This window comes from Oncorhynchus keta, chromosome 24, assembly GCF_023373465.1.
Source record: "Oncorhynchus keta strain PuntledgeMale-10-30-2019 chromosome 24, Oket_V2, whole genome shotgun sequence".
NCBI lineage: Eukaryota > Metazoa > Chordata > Actinopteri > Salmoniformes > Salmonidae > Oncorhynchus > Oncorhynchus keta.
Window position 1 is genome coordinate 38,002,547 of NC_068444.1, and position 17,764 is coordinate 38,020,310.

A 17,764-nucleotide genomic window follows, 5' to 3' on the forward strand; every position below is an offset into this window, starting at 1 on the left:
AGCTTCTAATCTAAAAAGTGCAATGGGAGAACCTTCAGATAGAGGCTCATCGGTGTGGGATGGGAATCATGTGTCCAATGTACTTTCCAATATATACAGTGGGAATCATAAGTATTCACCCCCTTTCAGATTGTGTTAAGTTACAGAGTGGGATTGAAACATACTCAATTGTGATTGTTTTATAATTGACCTACACAAAATACTCAAAGTGACAAGAAAATTCGACAAACTTCTACAAAGGAATACAAATTAAATAACTCAAATGAAGTTGTTGCATAAGTATTTACCCCCTTTGCTTAGGTAAGCCTAAATTAGTTCAGGAGTAACATTTGACCTAACAAATCACATACTGTAATATTATACATGGACTCACTCTGTGTGAAATAATATGGGTTGACATGATTTTTGAATGACTAACCCTTCCCCTGTCCCCCATACATACATCAGTAAGGTCTCTCAGTCAAGTATTGAATTTCAAGCACAGATTCAACTACAAAGACCAGGATGCTTTCTGAAAGCCTCATATAGAAGGCCTGTGATTGGTAGATGGGTAACCATTAAACAAACAAAAAAAGAGAGTAAATATCTCTATAAGCATGGTAAAGTTAATAATTATGCTATGGATGATGGAATAAACCGTCAAGACACATCAAAGATACAGTTGTCCATCTGAACTGAAGTGCAGGACAGGAAGGAAACTGCTTTTAGGTTGTCACCATGGCTGTTATGGGAGAACACTGAGGATGGGGAATCACGGCAAAGGGATAGACTTTTTTGGTCTAAATGCAAAGCCTCTTGTTTTTTTGGAAAATCCAACACAACACATTACTAAGCAACTGCCTCCTTATTTTCAAGCATGTGGTGTCTGCATCGTGCTATCGGTACGCTTGACATCGGCAAAGACTGGGGAGTTGTTCAGGATAAAAAGAAACAGGATTGAGGTACGCTCAGGCAAAATCCTGGAGGAAAACCTGCTTCACTCTGCTTGACACCAGACACTGTGGGAGGAATTCACTTTTCAGCAGGACAATAACCTACACCATAAGGCCAAGTTGCTTGTGAAGAAGATAGTGAATGTTCCTGAGTGGCCAAGTTACAGTTTTGACTTAAATCTGCTTGAAAATCAATGGCGAGACTTGAACATTGCTGTCTACCATGATCCCCAATACCTTGACAGAGCTTGAAGAATTTTGAAAAGAATAACGAGCAAATATTGCACAATCCAGGTGTGCAAAGCTTTTAGAGACTTTCCCAAGAACACAGCTGTAACCACTGTGTTTCTAAATATTGACTCAGGTGGGTGAATACCTACCTATCTTATCAAAGTATATTAGCGTTTTATTTTCCATGAATCTTATAAGTTTCCTTCCACTTTGACATTACAGAGTATTTTGTCTGTATATTGTTGACAAAAAAGTACAAATTTTACTACATTTTAGTCCCACTTTGTAACACAATCAAATCTGAAGAAATCCAAGGGAGGTGAATACTTATGATAGGCACTGTTTCCCGTATCTACCCGTTCCACTAGCTATCCACAACCACTACCTACCCTTTCCACTAACTCTGGGTCAGGTTGACATAAATCCACAGCGACAGTTGCAAGAGCCCAGTGTCCGATTCAGCCATAGTTCCACTAACAGGAGGATGAATGATCAGGATGGCTATAAATAAAGAGCCTCTCCCAACAGCAGCATCAACAGAATGGCAAGAGCTCTGTCTCCATTACATAATGTACCAAGAATACAGACAGAAACAATGCTCTGAAAACATCAAAGAGAATCTTAAATAAAACATCACACTCTTATGCCCCCCCCCCCGCAAAAAAAAAGCTTGCACTCGCCTTTTCCTACTACCACTGACTTTGCTGAGGACTACTTTATTGAGGAAAAATGGAGTTACTACGAGTGCAATATGTGGCTGTCTCACCTAACCATACACGTTGGCACTCTTTTTTCACACACCATTTGCACAACATCAGCATAATCACATACAATCGGACATCAAAGCCACAGCGCCCGAGCAAATATACATTGTGCTGGGATAAGCGGTGGATAACATTTGCAGATCCGAAGGCAAACAAAGATGGGATGGTAATCTTGAAAGATCCAACCGCATGCCTCCATGTGTGAGGTCCGTGTACGTGTGTCTGTGTGTTTGTGAGCAGGATGGCAATGTAGGCACATCATTATTAAACATGGATTCGACTGGACGATGCCATGATGTTTGTCTGGCATTTCAAACAGTTGGCATATGCCAGCGGTGTGGAGTATCACCTTCAGAAGGAAGGTGCTGTGTTAGATGCTACCGAACACCACAATGATGCATTAGACATGTCAAGTCATTTTCAGTTAAACATTTTGTGGATGACACTGTGGAGATTTGTGCTGTACTATATGTTCTGCCACCCATGTTGCTACAGGATGAATGCCCTGCATTACGGCTCTGGCTAATAAAGAAGCATTATACCTAACGCATTGTTGCCAAAGACGTCATTCATGAATTGATCACCCAGATTAACAATACCTTGACACTTTTATGCAGGAGGGGAATCAAATCGATTCATGGTGTGGAGAGTGGCAAGGAGTGACCTACCGTACGTTGTTGTCCATGCGGGAGACGGTGAGGTAGGCTGCCAGGTTGGCCGTGTAGGAGGAACATACGATGAGGGTGAAGAGCCACCAGCTGCCCATGACGATCCTCAGGGCCACAGAGCTCACCACGCTGTCCCCTCCTATAGAGGACATAAAGGACATGTCAATGTCCCGACTGGGTGGAAGATGGAGCATCTACAGTCATGAGGTTTCTAATAGGTTGAGGAGGAACAAGCAGCTTGGAAAGTGGGTGGATGTATATAGAAAATGCTGTGACAGGAAAGGTTAATAAGGATTGGTGAATGGTTGAGGTCTGTTCACCGCCCCATAACACATTTGCTTGACAATATACTGCACTAAGAAAACAGAATATCTCGACCAAATCCAGATCATGCAAGAGTGATCAACTTCAAAGGCTCCATAACTTGGAGAAATTTGGTTTGGGAAATAATTAGACTGATATGATTCGTGTGCTATATGCAAACCCTGTTGCTATGGTGTCTACAAATGGTATACTCTCACGTCCGTTCCCTATTTTGGGGGGGGATGTAGACAAGGGGACGGCCTATCCCCATTGTTAATAATTCTGTCGCTAGAGCCTTTGCCCTACATCTAAGGCAGAATGTAATTGCTTAGCCTACACTGATTAAATCTTCCTCTCATATCACATCATATCACTATATGATGATGATAATCTCCTATATGTGTCACATATCAGAATTCAATTTCATCTTTATTATCCACATTTGAAGAATTCAAATTGCTGTCCGGGTATAAGATAAATTGGACAAAATCAGCAATAATGTTTCTTAATGAAGCGGCCAAGAAATGTTCACTTCCCTCAACAACTCCTATGAAAACACAGTTCCCTTATTTGGGTATTAGAATACAAACATCTCTGCACGGTCTGGTAAAGTTTCATTATGAGAACATTTTCAAGGAGGTTGCACGAGATTTCTTTGCAAACGAGTGTCGCTGTCATAAAGATGAATGTGTTGCCACATATTCGTTTCCTGAGCATGATGATCTCACTCACTCCACCAGTAGGCTATTGGGGGAACGATTGATAAACGTATGCGTGAACACCTTAGGAATGGCAAACATCCAAAGATAAGGTTTGAGGTGTTACAACGACAGAAGTGTAATGGTGGACTTACATGACCAAATTGTTGTGTTTACAGTTATGCCCACTCATATCATTGTTTGATCAGTCTACCTCATTCTCTTGGAGAACTATTTGGGAAGAACTTGTTTCACCTATTAGACTGCAGGATGTGTCATTTTCTGGTATATCTAATAAGAAATGCATGCTGTATTTTGGTTCTATAATTTCTAATACAATAGAGTGTGTAGGTGGTAATTGGAAGTTGCATCTCCGTACCCCTCCATGACATAAATATTATTTCCGGTAATAAACCTTTGAGTCTAGAGCCTGGTCTGAAAAAGGGGTCAATAATCTAGGGGATATATATTCAACTCAAAGGGTCTATTTAGTTTTCAGGAACTCTTCGTTTTGATTTGCCAGGGGCGTCATTCTTTCTATATCTTAGACTGCGGTCAGCGCTTTGTGCCTATGGGGACCCATGGGGTACAAGTTTGGGAAGGCACCCGGTGATAGAGTGGATTTTTACATTCCCGTCCAGAGGTTTTGTGTCCGCTATTTCTTCTCATCTTCAACTATTAAAGGAGACTCACATTCAGCATCTCCAATCCAAAATTTTATCTAGAATCGGCTTCCTATTTCGCGACAAAGCATCTTTCACTCATGAAGCCAAACATGCCCTCGTAAAACGGACTATCCTACCGATCCTTGACTTTGGCGATGTAATTTACAAAATAGCCTCCAACCCTCTACTCAGCAAATTGGATGCAGTCTATCACAGTGCCATCTGTTTTGTCACCAAAGCCCCATATACTACCCACCTCTGCGACCTGTACACTCTCGTTGGCTGGCCCTCGCTTCATATCCGTCGCCAAACCCACTGGCCCCAGGTCATCTATAAGTCGTTGCTAGGTAAAGCTCCACCTTATCTCAGCTCACTGGTCACCATAGCAGCACCCACGCGCAGCACGCGCTCCAGCAGGTATATTTCACTGGTCACCCCCAAAGCCAATTCCTCCTTAGGCCGCCTTTCCTTCCAGTTCTCTGCTGCCAATAACTGGAACGAACTGCAAAAATCACTGAAGCTGGAGACTCGTATCTCCCTCACTAGCTTTAAGCACCAGCTGTCAGAGAAGCTCACAGATCACTGCACCTGTACATAGCCAATCTGTAAATAGCCCATCCAACTACCTCATCACCATATTGTTATTTATTTCATTTATTTTGCTCCTTTGCACCCCAGTACCGCTGCTTGCACACTCATCTTCTGCACATCTACCACCCCAGTGTTTAATTTGCCATACTGTAATAATTTTGCCACTATGGCCTATTTATTGCCTCACCCCCCTTATCCTACCTCATTTGCACACACTGTATATAGACTTTCTCTATTGTATTATTGACTGTATGTTTGTTTATTCCATGTGTAACTCTGTGTTGTTGTTTGTGTCGCACTGCTGCTCTTTATTCTTGGCCAGGTCGCAGTTGTAAATGAGAACTTGTTCTCAACAAACCTACCTGGTAAAATAAAGGTGAAATAAAAAAAATAAAAAAATAAAGATCTTTCAATGGTTAAAACATGGGTACATGATTTGTCTGTCTATGATGAGGCTATTGGAGGGGAGGGGACATCGTGGTTATGAAGCTACTGCATCTCAGTGCTAGAGGCATCACTACAGATCCTGGTTCGATTCCATTCTGTATCACAACCGGCTGTGATTGGGATTCCTATAGGGCAGCGCACAATTGGCCCAGCGCCATCCGGGTTAGGGTTTGGCTAGGGTAGGCCTTCATTCTAAATGAGAACGGACCTGCCTAGTTAAATAAAGGTTAAATAAAAAAATAACTAATAAAAGTATTGACTGGGAGAATTTCTGGGAAAATATATTTCACTCATCAATGAACCCAAACCATCAATTAATTCATTTTAAACTTTGTCATAGATCGCACTGGAAACGATTTGTAAGATTTCATTCAAAACAGGCTCAAAGCCTATACTGCGACCGAACCTCAATACACTTGACACATACAAACATATCGGGGATTGTCCTGACAATCCCATATAAGGGATTGTCCTGAGGCTTGTGAATTTTGGAGAAAAGTGTTGTATATTCCCTCTGACATGATTTATGAAACTGTACCCCTTGAACCAATTCCGCTGTTGCTTAACGATTGACACAGGAATGCAGCTGAATGAGAAACCGTGAAAAGTTTGGCTGTCTGGGTTGACTGCTGCCAGAAAAACATGTTCAGCGTTGGTTGCCATCACATGACCTTCATACAGTATGAGGAAATGGCTAGCATACTTTCAGGACGTTATTATGTTGGAGTTATCGACTGCCCGTATGAATAAAGCCAGTCCTAGCACTTTGGAACCATGGAAAGCAGGCGCCTCAGAAATCTCTAAACTGTTGGATATGATGTAGGTGTGTGATGTAAAATGCTTACTTGACGGTGTTGTTTTAGCAAATGACTTCGCTGTGTCTATTCTAGTGTAGTGTGTGTAGTTTATTTCAATTTGATTAAAACTTTTTTTTTTAAATATACTTTTTAAATATATATTATGGGTTTGGCGATAGGGTAGGGCCGCCAGAGGTATGTGACCCAATAAAAAACAAATTGTTCACAAAAAGAGAGGTTCCATAACTTTCAAGGAAAAACGGGGTTATAACGAACCATTGTTTTCCCATACAGTAAAAAGTGTCCACTTGAAATAGTGTCCAGTAGCGAAGGACCAACAGGACAGAGGCTTAAAAGGGTTCAATGGGCTCTCCGCCAGGAGGTAATACATGAACCTGGGGGTTCAACAGGACTTGCTGACACACTCATTTAGTCCTTTTGCCAGTCTTGGATTCCAACCAACATATCCTATCTCTTCTTCATCCAGAGGCACTTTAACTGTGTTCTTGTGAGCTTAACAAGCTTGAAATGCAATCACTATGTTACATGGACTGTATACTAGAGTTCTCAGCCTGAACCTGACGGAACCCGACGGCCCGGGCCCGGTCTTGTTTTTGTGATTAGGAATCAATTCACTTGTAAGACCTGGCCGGCCTCAAATTCTGTGAATTGAATCAGGTCGGTTTCGGGCTTGCCGTGCTGTGTTAAGAAAAATACTGTGTGTCCTTTTAGCTTACTTCGTCTCTCGCTCAGCTGCAGCTGCCACTAGAGGCGCCAGGATTCCAATATTGGCTGGGCCAGAGAAATCTGTGGCCATGACAAAACTTTTTTTTCCAGATTCTTTTCAGTGTTTCAAATTGCGATATGAATAGGGTGGAGGGCACTCGGGAGAAGGATGATCCACAAGATCACGACATGCAGCGCATCTCAGTAATCAGGAGAAGCCCATATTCCAATGGCATCTGTTAACGCCGACACATCTGAACAAAATACACCCTATGTACACCCTTGTATACTATCAAAAGTAGACCCTTAACTGATCCAACTGTTTTGCTAATCAAACATGCATTCAAAACACAGGGCTTTTGAGTAATTTATTCAAATGGATGTTTGGCAGAAAATGGAGTTATTTATTTATTGTTTAATTTCTCAAGGCTTCTTTGCTATTTCATTTCAAAATAATAAAAAAATGACTTGATTTTATTTAAAGTTCTGAATGACTCGTGTGCTGTGTCATGATGTAATGATTGATTGATTGATTATATTGAAGTAGGCTAAGTTACGTTAAGACAAATAAAACAGGACACGCTCGTACAGCTCGACGGTGGATGAATGAAGGCTAATACAGGAGTCAATAGCAAAATAATACACTTGATTTCCTCTACATTATTTCATGCTCTGTGCTTCTGAACAGTGATAGATGAGCAAGTAAATCAGCTACCACCTTCACTTGCACACCCGAAAAATCAATAAACCAAATATACAGATGGAGATTCAGTAAAGCAAAATCACATTGATTGATTATCAGACAAGTCACAGGCTTTCGGTTGAGAGTTGGACAGCCTACTACGCGACTGAAGAGCAAAATCCACTTGTTAAACTACATAACATGATAGCATTATGTTCTGATCAGCTAATATATGAGCAAAGTAGAATAAAGATGATCATGAGCACTCACCTCAACTTAGCTGACATTTCCCAACCTAATTCTTAACAAATATCCAAACGGAAATTCTGTGAAACAAATCGGACATTGATTGATTTATCACGACAAGTCCCGGCGCTGTCCCAATCAAAATGGTGCTGAAATGATCATCTAGGTGACCACACATGACTTGCTTTAAATTAGTATTACAATTGGATATGACTTTGGGAGTTTCAGTGAAAGCAAGAATTTGATACATGCCTTCAATTGCATAAGTTTACTTCATATCAATATGTGCGTAATTCAGTCAATCATAACTAAGAGTTTTCCACCCTGCGCTTTTGCTAGGCCCAAGGGCTTTCTCCTCGTCTCCTCGTCTCCTCACTCCGATGCCGCCCACCTCCGCCGCATTATTCTCAACACCAGTTTAAATCAATATACTGTTTTCTAGAAATATGTATTTTTTTGATGTTCGGGCTCATTTAATTTCTGTGATGATGTACCGGGCCTGGGTTCCTGGCTTCAGCTCACCGGGCTTGAGTTGGACCGAGCTCAAATTTTCAGGCCCAATGAGAACTCTGCTGTATAAATGTGTGTGACTTGTATGAGGCAGCAACATAGGCTCAGAAACAGCTGTGTGGACTTTTTTCATCGCATATGCAACTTTATGGATGGCATTGTAACGCATAGGATCACTTTCATTACCTAAATCGGTAGATTTAGATGGATAGATGGATAGATGTTGATCCATGCATAAATAGTCAGAGGATATTTTTTTATGAATCATGCATTTTTAAATGTTACCCACAAATAACATATACAGTACAGGCACATGAACATTTATGTTTCCCATTAAATATTTGATGCGTACAAATTACATCATTAGTTTTCTACTATAAAATGGCCTATGTTGCCTTAGATAAAAGCTAAATGAGTATGTAGGAGACTTGTTAGTCCTACCTTGCTGTACAAAGGCTCCATAGACTATCCAGATAGCACTGTACAGGGAGTTGGACGCCTGTGTGGCGGGCTGCTGGTGTGGCACTGGAGGATTCTGGGTCCTCAGTGACTGCATCTTGCTTAGCAGGAAGATGAGAACACCCACCACGGGGATGGCTGCAGCGATACACCCCCACACGGCCAGGTCAAACGGAGCGAACAGTGAGAAGATGTTGATCTTCTCCTCTGGTTTCCTCAGCAGGATCCCCACAGAGTAGTCCATGTAGCGCTTACTGAAGTCCACCGCACTCTCCCGCTCTGGAGTGATGGTAATGGCTGACACGGCCAGGTCAGCTCTCTACGGGGACAGACAGAGAAGAATGATAGCAAACATCCTCCAGTCAGTCAGGGACGAGTTGGGACTGAAACCATGTTGAAACTGTGTTTGTTAATGGTCTCCAATGGCATTCTTTTCCTTGGGGTAATGTGGCAGGTTGGAAGGTTACACGGGCCATATAGAAAGCCTTACTTTGTTTATAAGCTCCCCGATCATTCCATTCCAGGAGCCATTAGGCAGCTGCGAGCCGTACTTGCTGTCGGCCACCTGGTAGATCTCGTACTTGAAGCCCAGGATCTTGGCCAAGGCGTCGAGCACGTCGATGGAGAAGCCTTTGTACCGCTTGGGCTGACCAAGGATGTTCTCAGCAACCATGACGAAGGGATCCTCCTATACCAAATCAAACACAATATCACATCAAAAAGGTTACATGAATTCGGGTGAATGTGCTGAATCAAATACTTATGTTTTCGGGCAGCAGTGTTCCACACATGCGGAACCCCATTGATCATGTTTGCAATTCACAGCACAACACCGTCACAAGTTGTTCCTTACCAGTAGTGTTACTACTTTGACCGTCACTCCTTGCATGCCGTTCTCAATGCGACTCTCCTTCAGGCTCCCATTCAGACCATGGACTGAGTCCCACGTAGCCAGCTAAGAGAGAGAAGAGAGAGACAGAGAGATCGAGACTTTCATAAATGTGTGTCGATAACAAGTGTTCAATTATGTTTTTCCCAGAAAAGAGAGCAATCTCTCCATGACCTAGTTCTATCTTTCAGGCTGTCAATCACACAGAATTACCCACCAAAATCCACCTCCACCAGACACCTTTTGATATGCCAACCAAAGAAAAGCTGATATTAAAGCCTCTTAAAGATTTCCCAGTAATTAATTTCGCAATATGAAAAGGGCATCGTCGACTACTAATTTAATCCATTTACATGTTTTTTGGAGGTGGCCGGCGAGTGATAGATAGATAGAAGGGGGGGAAACGGTTACCTTGGTAACAGCTGACTGAGGTAGAGCCATGCTAATGCACAGAGTTATAGTTAAAGAAGAAAAAAATCAACTAAATATATTTCCCTCTCTTGATCTACGCTAGAGTGCGTGTGTGTGGTGTGTGTCCTGCAACCATGTTTGATCCTGGTGAGAAATCTGCTTTGCTCAGGTGGCCTATTGCAGTCCACCGTCAAGGCTGCTTCATTGATTACTTGATATGACATTTGTGTTTCTGACAGCATGGCCAGGTGGACAAGTCCTCTGGCTGAAATTAAACACAAACAGAGAGGATTGGGCTCACTGGTCAAACCGTTCGGTCAGTTGAAACTGTACAGACCACCTCCATACGCTGGGTATACCAAACGTTAGGAACATCTTCCTGATATTGAGTTGGCACCTACTACCACACACCGTTCAAAGACACGTAAATCTTTTGTCTTGCCAATCCACCCTCTGAACGGCACACGTGCACAATCCATCTCTCAATTGTCTCAAGGCTTAAAAATCATTCTTTAACCCGTCTCTTCCCCATCATCTTCACTGATTGAAGTGGATTAACAAGTGACATCAACAAGGGATCATAGCTTTCACCTGGATTCACCTGGTCAGTCTATGTCATAGAAAGAGTAGAGTTCTAAAAGTTTTGTACATTCAGTGTGTGTGTGTCATGGATACCAGATCTTATCATGGGTTACCTACAGTATAAAGAGGTGCATTCACGGGTTGTGCGTGCGTGCGTGTGTGCGTGCGTGTGTGTCTGTTTGTATGCGCATGGGTGAATGCGTGTGTGACCCATCACCACAGCAATAACAGCTGATTAAACTCATATCATTTTATGAACAATTTCACACAATGATGTGACACACATTTAAAAATCAATAAACACAATCCAGCCCAATATAACGGTTCACTTTCGTTTGAAAGAATGCTCACACATGACCAGATTTCGAAGATTAACCCTCAGATTTAATAACAGTTCATTTCCAATTTAATCTTCAGCCTAACGTCATTATTACGCTATTAAAGGGACCACGTAGGATAATTGTTATTTTACAGCACTTCCAAGCATAGAGGCATGCAGTACACAAACATAAACAAGCATAGGGCGATACAAACACACATACACTCAGTTATAAACCCTACGCATGCAGTCACTCTACAGATGTTTACTGAACTACACCCAGTGTACAACACATTGACATCAATGACATAGGCTGACCAGAGGAATCCAGGTGAAAGCTATGATCCCTTGTCAATGTCACTTTAATCCACTTCAATCAGTGTAGATGATGGGGGAGGGGGGTTAAGCCTTGAAACAACTGAGACCTGGATTGTGGATGTATACCATTCAGATGGTGAATGGGCAAGGCAAAATATTTAAGTGCATTTTGAAGAGGTTACGGTAGTAGCTGCCAGGAACACAGGTTTGAGTCAAGAACTGCAATGCTGCTGGGTGTTTCCCCGTGTGTATCAAGCATGCTCCACCACCCAAAGGACATCCAGCCATCTTGACACAATTGTGGGCTGCACTGGAGTCAACATTGGCCAGTATTTCTGTGGAACACTTTCGACACATTGTAGAGTCCATGCCCCGACAAATTGAGGCTTTTCTGAGGCCAAAAGAGGTGGCAACTCAATATTAGGAAGGTGTTCTTATTTTTTTGTACACTCAGTGTATATTACAGCACAATATATACAGTTTATTAGGTACACCACCCCGTTCACAAAAACGTATAGCTCCTACATACAGTGAGTCATGTGGCCGTGGCTTCTTAAATAAAGCAAGCAGACAGGCATCGAGAAATTCAGTTGGAATGGGCAAAACGAGTAACCTTAGCAACTTTGAGCGTGGTATGCTCATCGGTGTCAGGCGCAACGGATCCAGTACCTCAGAAACGGCTGCCCTCCTGGGCTTTTCACGTATGACCGTGTCTCGGGTTTACCTAAAATAGTGCAACAAACTAAAAACATCCAGTCAGCGGTAGTCCTTTGGGCGAAAACAGCTCGTTGTTAAGAGAGGTCGAAGGAGAATGCCAAGAATTGTGCAAGGTAACAGGCAGGCCACAAGCAGAACGACATCTCAGAACGCACAACTCGTTGATCCTTGTCACGGATGGGAAGAATTCAGGCTGTTCTGGAGGTGAAGAGGGGTCCAACCTGGTACTAGATGGGTGTACCTAATAAACTGGCAGGTGAGTGTATATTACCATCAATTTCACCAGTTAGTGAAAACCTCACCATGGTAACCATCTTAAATGTAAAGGGTTCCATGCTTTCTTCATATACTAATGTACACCTTTTCATCAGGATGAATGTGCCTGATCTACTGTAGCCCCACAGGCATATAAAGAAAGTCTAACTAGGAAAATATTGCTTCCCTATGAGCAGCCTGAGCTCAGAGAGAAGACCATTATTCCGATGCAGATATTCTCAGCCGTCCTGTTGGTGATCTCTAAGTCATTAGGGATTTATGTACATTATGGCCTGCAGCAGTACCAAACATGGAATTGTTGAAACCATACTTAAGATGCCGAAACTACTATGTCAACTAATGAAAGTATAACCTACTACTGTACCTCTGTGATTATGATTATGATTCATTTCTTTCTTTAATTAATTGAAACAATTACTTTCTAAGCCAGAGGCACAGGGAAAATGATACACTTTAAAAAGGCAGCTAATTTAGTGTATCACATTTTGAGTGAGTCACTTTACAAATGTGTTATTGGCACTGTATGCCCTGCAGTCACATTACAAACTGCAACGTATTCATCAAAGGAAGCAAGTTTTCTTGAAGAACAAATACATGGATCTCAGTAAACAGAAATAGCAAAACACCTATCGAAAATCATAGAGAAATCAGTGGCTCTGTAGCCTACTGCTTTAAACCCATGACAGTCTCACAGCATAAAGTCAATATCTATTACAACCCCAGCCTCAACCACAATGAAGGCCTCATAATAACGGTAGTGAGGAAACAGCATAAATCATCCAATCAGATCGCATGGGTCACTTTTCAAAGGCTTTCATTGTGATCCGCCATGTTGAACTTCATAATCTATATCGACCCGGGTACATTTCAATCCTGCACATGAACGGACCATGGTTTCTGCCTCGGAAGGTAACTCAACTGTGATGTCGTGTCAAACTCTAGGGTTCTAACAGCTGTTTGAACAGAAATCATGATGAACTCTGTGCACATAATGTAGAATCTCAGACATGTGCAAAGGACAGAAAATCATTTCATATTGTACCCTTGTGATTTAAGAGGAAAGTCAGTTCCGCTAGCTTTTCCAGTGCCAAATGCTCAGTGGGCAATGGTCACCATTAGCCCCTAGCATTGTACTTGACGCCACTGACTCTCAGTACGGCCATGATAGTACTCTTTCCTGTTCTACAGGAAGTCCCATATCCTCCTATTGTATGGGAGTGCTCTATTTTCCTTTCAAAGGAATGGGGAAGTCCCACTACTCACATATTTATTTGTTTGATTGGATAGGACAGAGGTCGAGAGGATATATAAAGGAGAGTGTGCTAAATGAACAATGTGCTGGATTGGAACGCATGCTGATATGTGATCTGGAGGCAGCGGCTTAAAGCGTCCGCATGCTTCCAAGCCGAAACAGTTCGGTAGAGTTCGTGCATGTATGATGACGACATTGTGACGCGTTTCTTTGTTTTGGACTTCGATCAGGGGTTGTTCGAGCGCACACATTTTCTTTTCTGGAGACAAACCGAAGTTCGGAGCCGAAGTCTACGCCCCTTCGTCGGTGATTGGTAAAAGTAGGGATTCTTCAATAAAATCTTTGTTGTTATTCACTGAACTGAAGCATGCTGACGCCATTAGACTGCTACCCTAGTCCACAGGGAACACTTTCTGATCAGCAGACAGGTCAGACATACAGCCCAGACAATCAATCAATCAAATGTATTTCTAAAGCCCTTTTTAAATCAGAAGTTGTCATAAATTACTTATAATGTGGCTAGGAAAAACACCCTAGAAAGGCAGGAACCTAGGAAGAAACCTCGATAGGAACTAGGCTCTGAGGGATGGAAGCGCATCCTGCTCTCAAGGTGGACAGCTCAATGGTGGGTCTATGCCTCGCCAAGCATGCGCTTCCATTCCTCTTCCCTTTGTAAAAATGTCAGGCCTCTCAGTCATCTGTGACGCTGCTTTGAGTGGGCGACGGAGCTAAATGCCCGCTTGCCTCCACTTCACACCTGCTGTGCCCGTCCTTTAATACATGTCCTTTCACAGAAATGATCTAAAAACTGCTCGAGGCGGAGAGGATACTGGTGTGACTATCTGTCAGGATAGCTGAACCCCACGTCAATGTATCACACGCCCGCTGGCCAACTCTTCCCGGATGATCAAAATTACATTGAGGCTTTGATGGATTACTGCTATGACAGAGAAGATCGTCTGGATGAATGTGTATAACAATTTCATAAAACCAAAGGGGGAGTTAGGAATATATTTGGATTGTTAGAAGACAGGGAATCACTCGATTTTGAGTTAATAGTTCATGGAAATAGACAGGCTACGTAAGTGTTGGTGAAACTGTGTTTGTTTACAAGTAACTAACCGGTAGTGAATGATTAAATGTTTCCCTTTAGCCATGTGGCAGCGCTGCTTAAGTTTGCATCATCAGGTCCAATGTGGCTCAACTCAGTCACGCTTTGAGTCTAGGCGGAGAGAGAAAAGCACAACCATTTAATTGATGTTCTCTTCCATCAATGTTTATGAACCCCCAGCCTTCTCTAACAGTGTCGTCAGGCAGGGCACCTTCATTTCTAGCTATAGAAAGTATAGGCTTAAAGAGGAATATCAACTCTACTCTCCACTTCTTTGGAAAGCATACAGAAACCACTCTGAGAAGACAAAGAATATACTGTTGATGAAATGGTGTATTCGTGTTGAATCCACTCCTGTGTATTTCATTATTATGCTGTCTCTGATCTTTGAATCTCCCCCAGGAAGTTACATCTCTTGAGACAGTTCACAGAAAAGCATTGCCAACTAAGTGTAATTAGTGTGTGGCAAGAATTGAAATGATTAGAACGCTGGTGGTGCTTTGTTCATTTAAATGCAGGCGGGGGAGTAAAAATAACAATACTGCCACCATCAATAGATGTGGCTTAGATGCGCTGTTTATTTTTCTCTAATTACCGCAGCACGAATTATTGCAGATTCAAACGTATCAGAGATATTCAATATCACTTCTATTACAGTGAATTTAAACAAATTATCAGGCTCTCGTTTATTTTCAAAACTTTGCAGACCTAGCTCAACTCATCAAGAACTCACAAAATATTACTAGGGACTAACAAGTGAAAAGCAAAATCAACAATATCCTCATGTCATTATTTTGCATATATTACTGAGGATTTCTGAACAGCAAATTGTTTTTGTTAGAGATTTAAATGGTCACGAAAGCCCTGCTTTTTCTTCTCCTTTGAAATGCACTCATTTCAGAACGACTTCTATTCAGTCAAATCCCATTATGTTCCAAATGACTGTCTGTGTAATCCAGCTCTGCTCCAGGAAAGAGATGCACATCAACCTGTATGTTTTGCTTGTCGGTGGGCAGAACTACCACTGTAACAAGCCTATCAGGCTTCAGAGCCAGCAGGATCCCTGTAAATCTTATCAAAGCTGTGCTACAAGGCGATAAGCCCTTTTAATATTTGAAATAGCCCACTGATGGATCCCTATCTCCGTTTCTCCATTGAAAGACCACAAAGACTCTGTATGTACAGAGACCGTCTGACACACTTGTGCCTCCCATCACTTTCTCCCCCTCTCCTTTAACCCCAATCAAAAACGTTATCGCTGTGTCAAACCAACAGAGATTACACCTCTCTGTCCTGGTTGAGATCTAATCGACAGGCCTAGAACCACCGGTGGGATCCACTCTTGCTCTGTGACTGAGCCATGTTGTGTTGTACTATCTCTCCCAGTAGGGACTCACCATAATGCAGACAAAAGGCAACACCGACCTATCTGCTCCACACAGCTCTAGTACACCACACTGCGTTGTACCTGCTAGACTAGTCGCTTCAAAGCAGTGTGATGTGAATGATACACGCAATACTTGACTCACGCTGTTAGCCTACCAGTGACATCACAGCTTAATTTTTCAACAGATAAAAATGGTCTGTATCTCAAAATGCATACTACCGTGCTCGGAGCATGCAAATTGGAGCACGGGAGGGACGGAGTGTGAGTCCAAATCAAAGTATAGCTGGCTAGCTAGATCACAATTGACACATATCTGTCACACCCTGATCTGCTTCACCTGTCTTTGTGCTTGTCTTCACCCCCCTCCAGGTGTCACCAATCTTCCCCATTATCCTCGGTGTATTTGTTCTCTGTGTTCTCTGTCTGTTGCCAGTTTGTTGAGTTTGTCAAGCCTACCAGCGTTTTCCCCCTTGCTCATGTATTTTTCTAGTTCCTGTTTTCTAGTTTTCCCGGTTTTGACCATTCTGCCTGCCCTGACCCTGAGACTGGCTGCCGTTCTGAACCTGATGGACTCTAATTACTGACCTCTGCCTCTAATTACTGACCTGTCGTTTTGCCTGCCCCCTGTTCTAGTAATACACTTGTGTTACTTCGACACTGTCTGCATCTGGGTCTTCTCCTGAAACGTGATAATATAGAGCTGATAATTGTGCAATTAAACGCTTGCTTTGTGTATACCTTATTTTGTCTCTATTGTCACCACTGTCCTGGCTGGTATAAGGTTCAGTGAATGGGGAGGTAAAACAGTAGGGAGAGTGCGAGTGTTTCTCAAATGAAAGGTTTCATGCGTTCGCCACACTCTCCTCCTCACAACAACGTACTCAAGAGGACGTCCTCGGAGAATGCACTTGGAGCAAGAGAGTATAGAGCACGATAGTATGCATATTGAGAAACACCCATTGACTGCTAAATAGAATTGAAGAGTGATCTGATTCTCGGTCTTTTTCTTCCCTTCTAGTTTCCTACCCTCTATGCGCTTGGTTTTTCATTGCAGTTGTGCTAATCCTCGTACTGAATCATCGTTATTCTTCTGAATATATGACTCAGGTTTTTTAAAATCCCACTGTAATAAAGGGATAAGCATTATTGCGCGTTGCGTAGGGAATAGAGAATGCGTTGGTAGTTAGTGTCATGACTTTAAAAGACGATAAATTAGGCTAATTATTAGTGGTCAGCTCATTAACCCCTCTTCGTCTACTGCCCTGATGGCCTAGTCACAATCCCGAGAGGTTAATGACGGTAAGGAGAGAATGTTGGAGTGACGTTTCCATTTTTAGTAAGGTCTTGCCAAGCTTGGGCCAAGTACTGGGGACTACTAAGCCTGGGGAAGCAGATGCAGTATGTGTAAACATGTACTGTTGTAAACAATGTGCATCATGATGCATCCTCTGTTCTAAGTCTTCTAATTCACGGTTAACACTTACAGGGGCTTTCACCTACCTTCCTTCCTGCACTCAACTGTGGTGAGCTTGAACTTTAACACTTGGGGCTTAATGCTGGGGATTACTAAACAAACACATGTACAAATCATTAGGAACACCTTTCCATGACATAGACTGATCAGGAGAATCCAGGGTGAAAGCTAGGATCCCTTATTGACGTCACTTGTTAAATCCACTTCAATCAGTGTGGTTGAAAGGGAGGAGACAGGTTAAATAATGATTTTAAAGCCTTGAGACAATTCAGAGGGTGAATTGGCAGGACAATTGAAGTGCCTTTGAAT

General features: G+C 42.4%; 1 protein-coding gene across 1 annotated transcript in view; it reads right to left on the reverse strand.

Moving 5' to 3' along the window:
• The window catches only part of LOC118357752 (glutamate receptor ionotropic, delta-1-like), a 200,854-nt gene that overhangs the window by 35,847 nt on the left and 147,243 nt on the right, over nt 1-17,764 (reverse strand). The window contains exons 7-10 of the mRNA XM_052478299.1: nt 9,573-9,674; nt 9,210-9,407; nt 8,702-9,038; nt 2,596-2,734 (exon numbers count right to left, since the gene is read on the reverse strand). Coding sequence (XP_052334259.1) covers nt 2,596-2,734; nt 8,702-9,038; nt 9,210-9,407; nt 9,573-9,674 — 776 coding nt within the window. The remainder of the gene's footprint in view (nt 1-2,595; nt 2,735-8,701; nt 9,039-9,209; nt 9,408-9,572; nt 9,675-17,764) is intronic.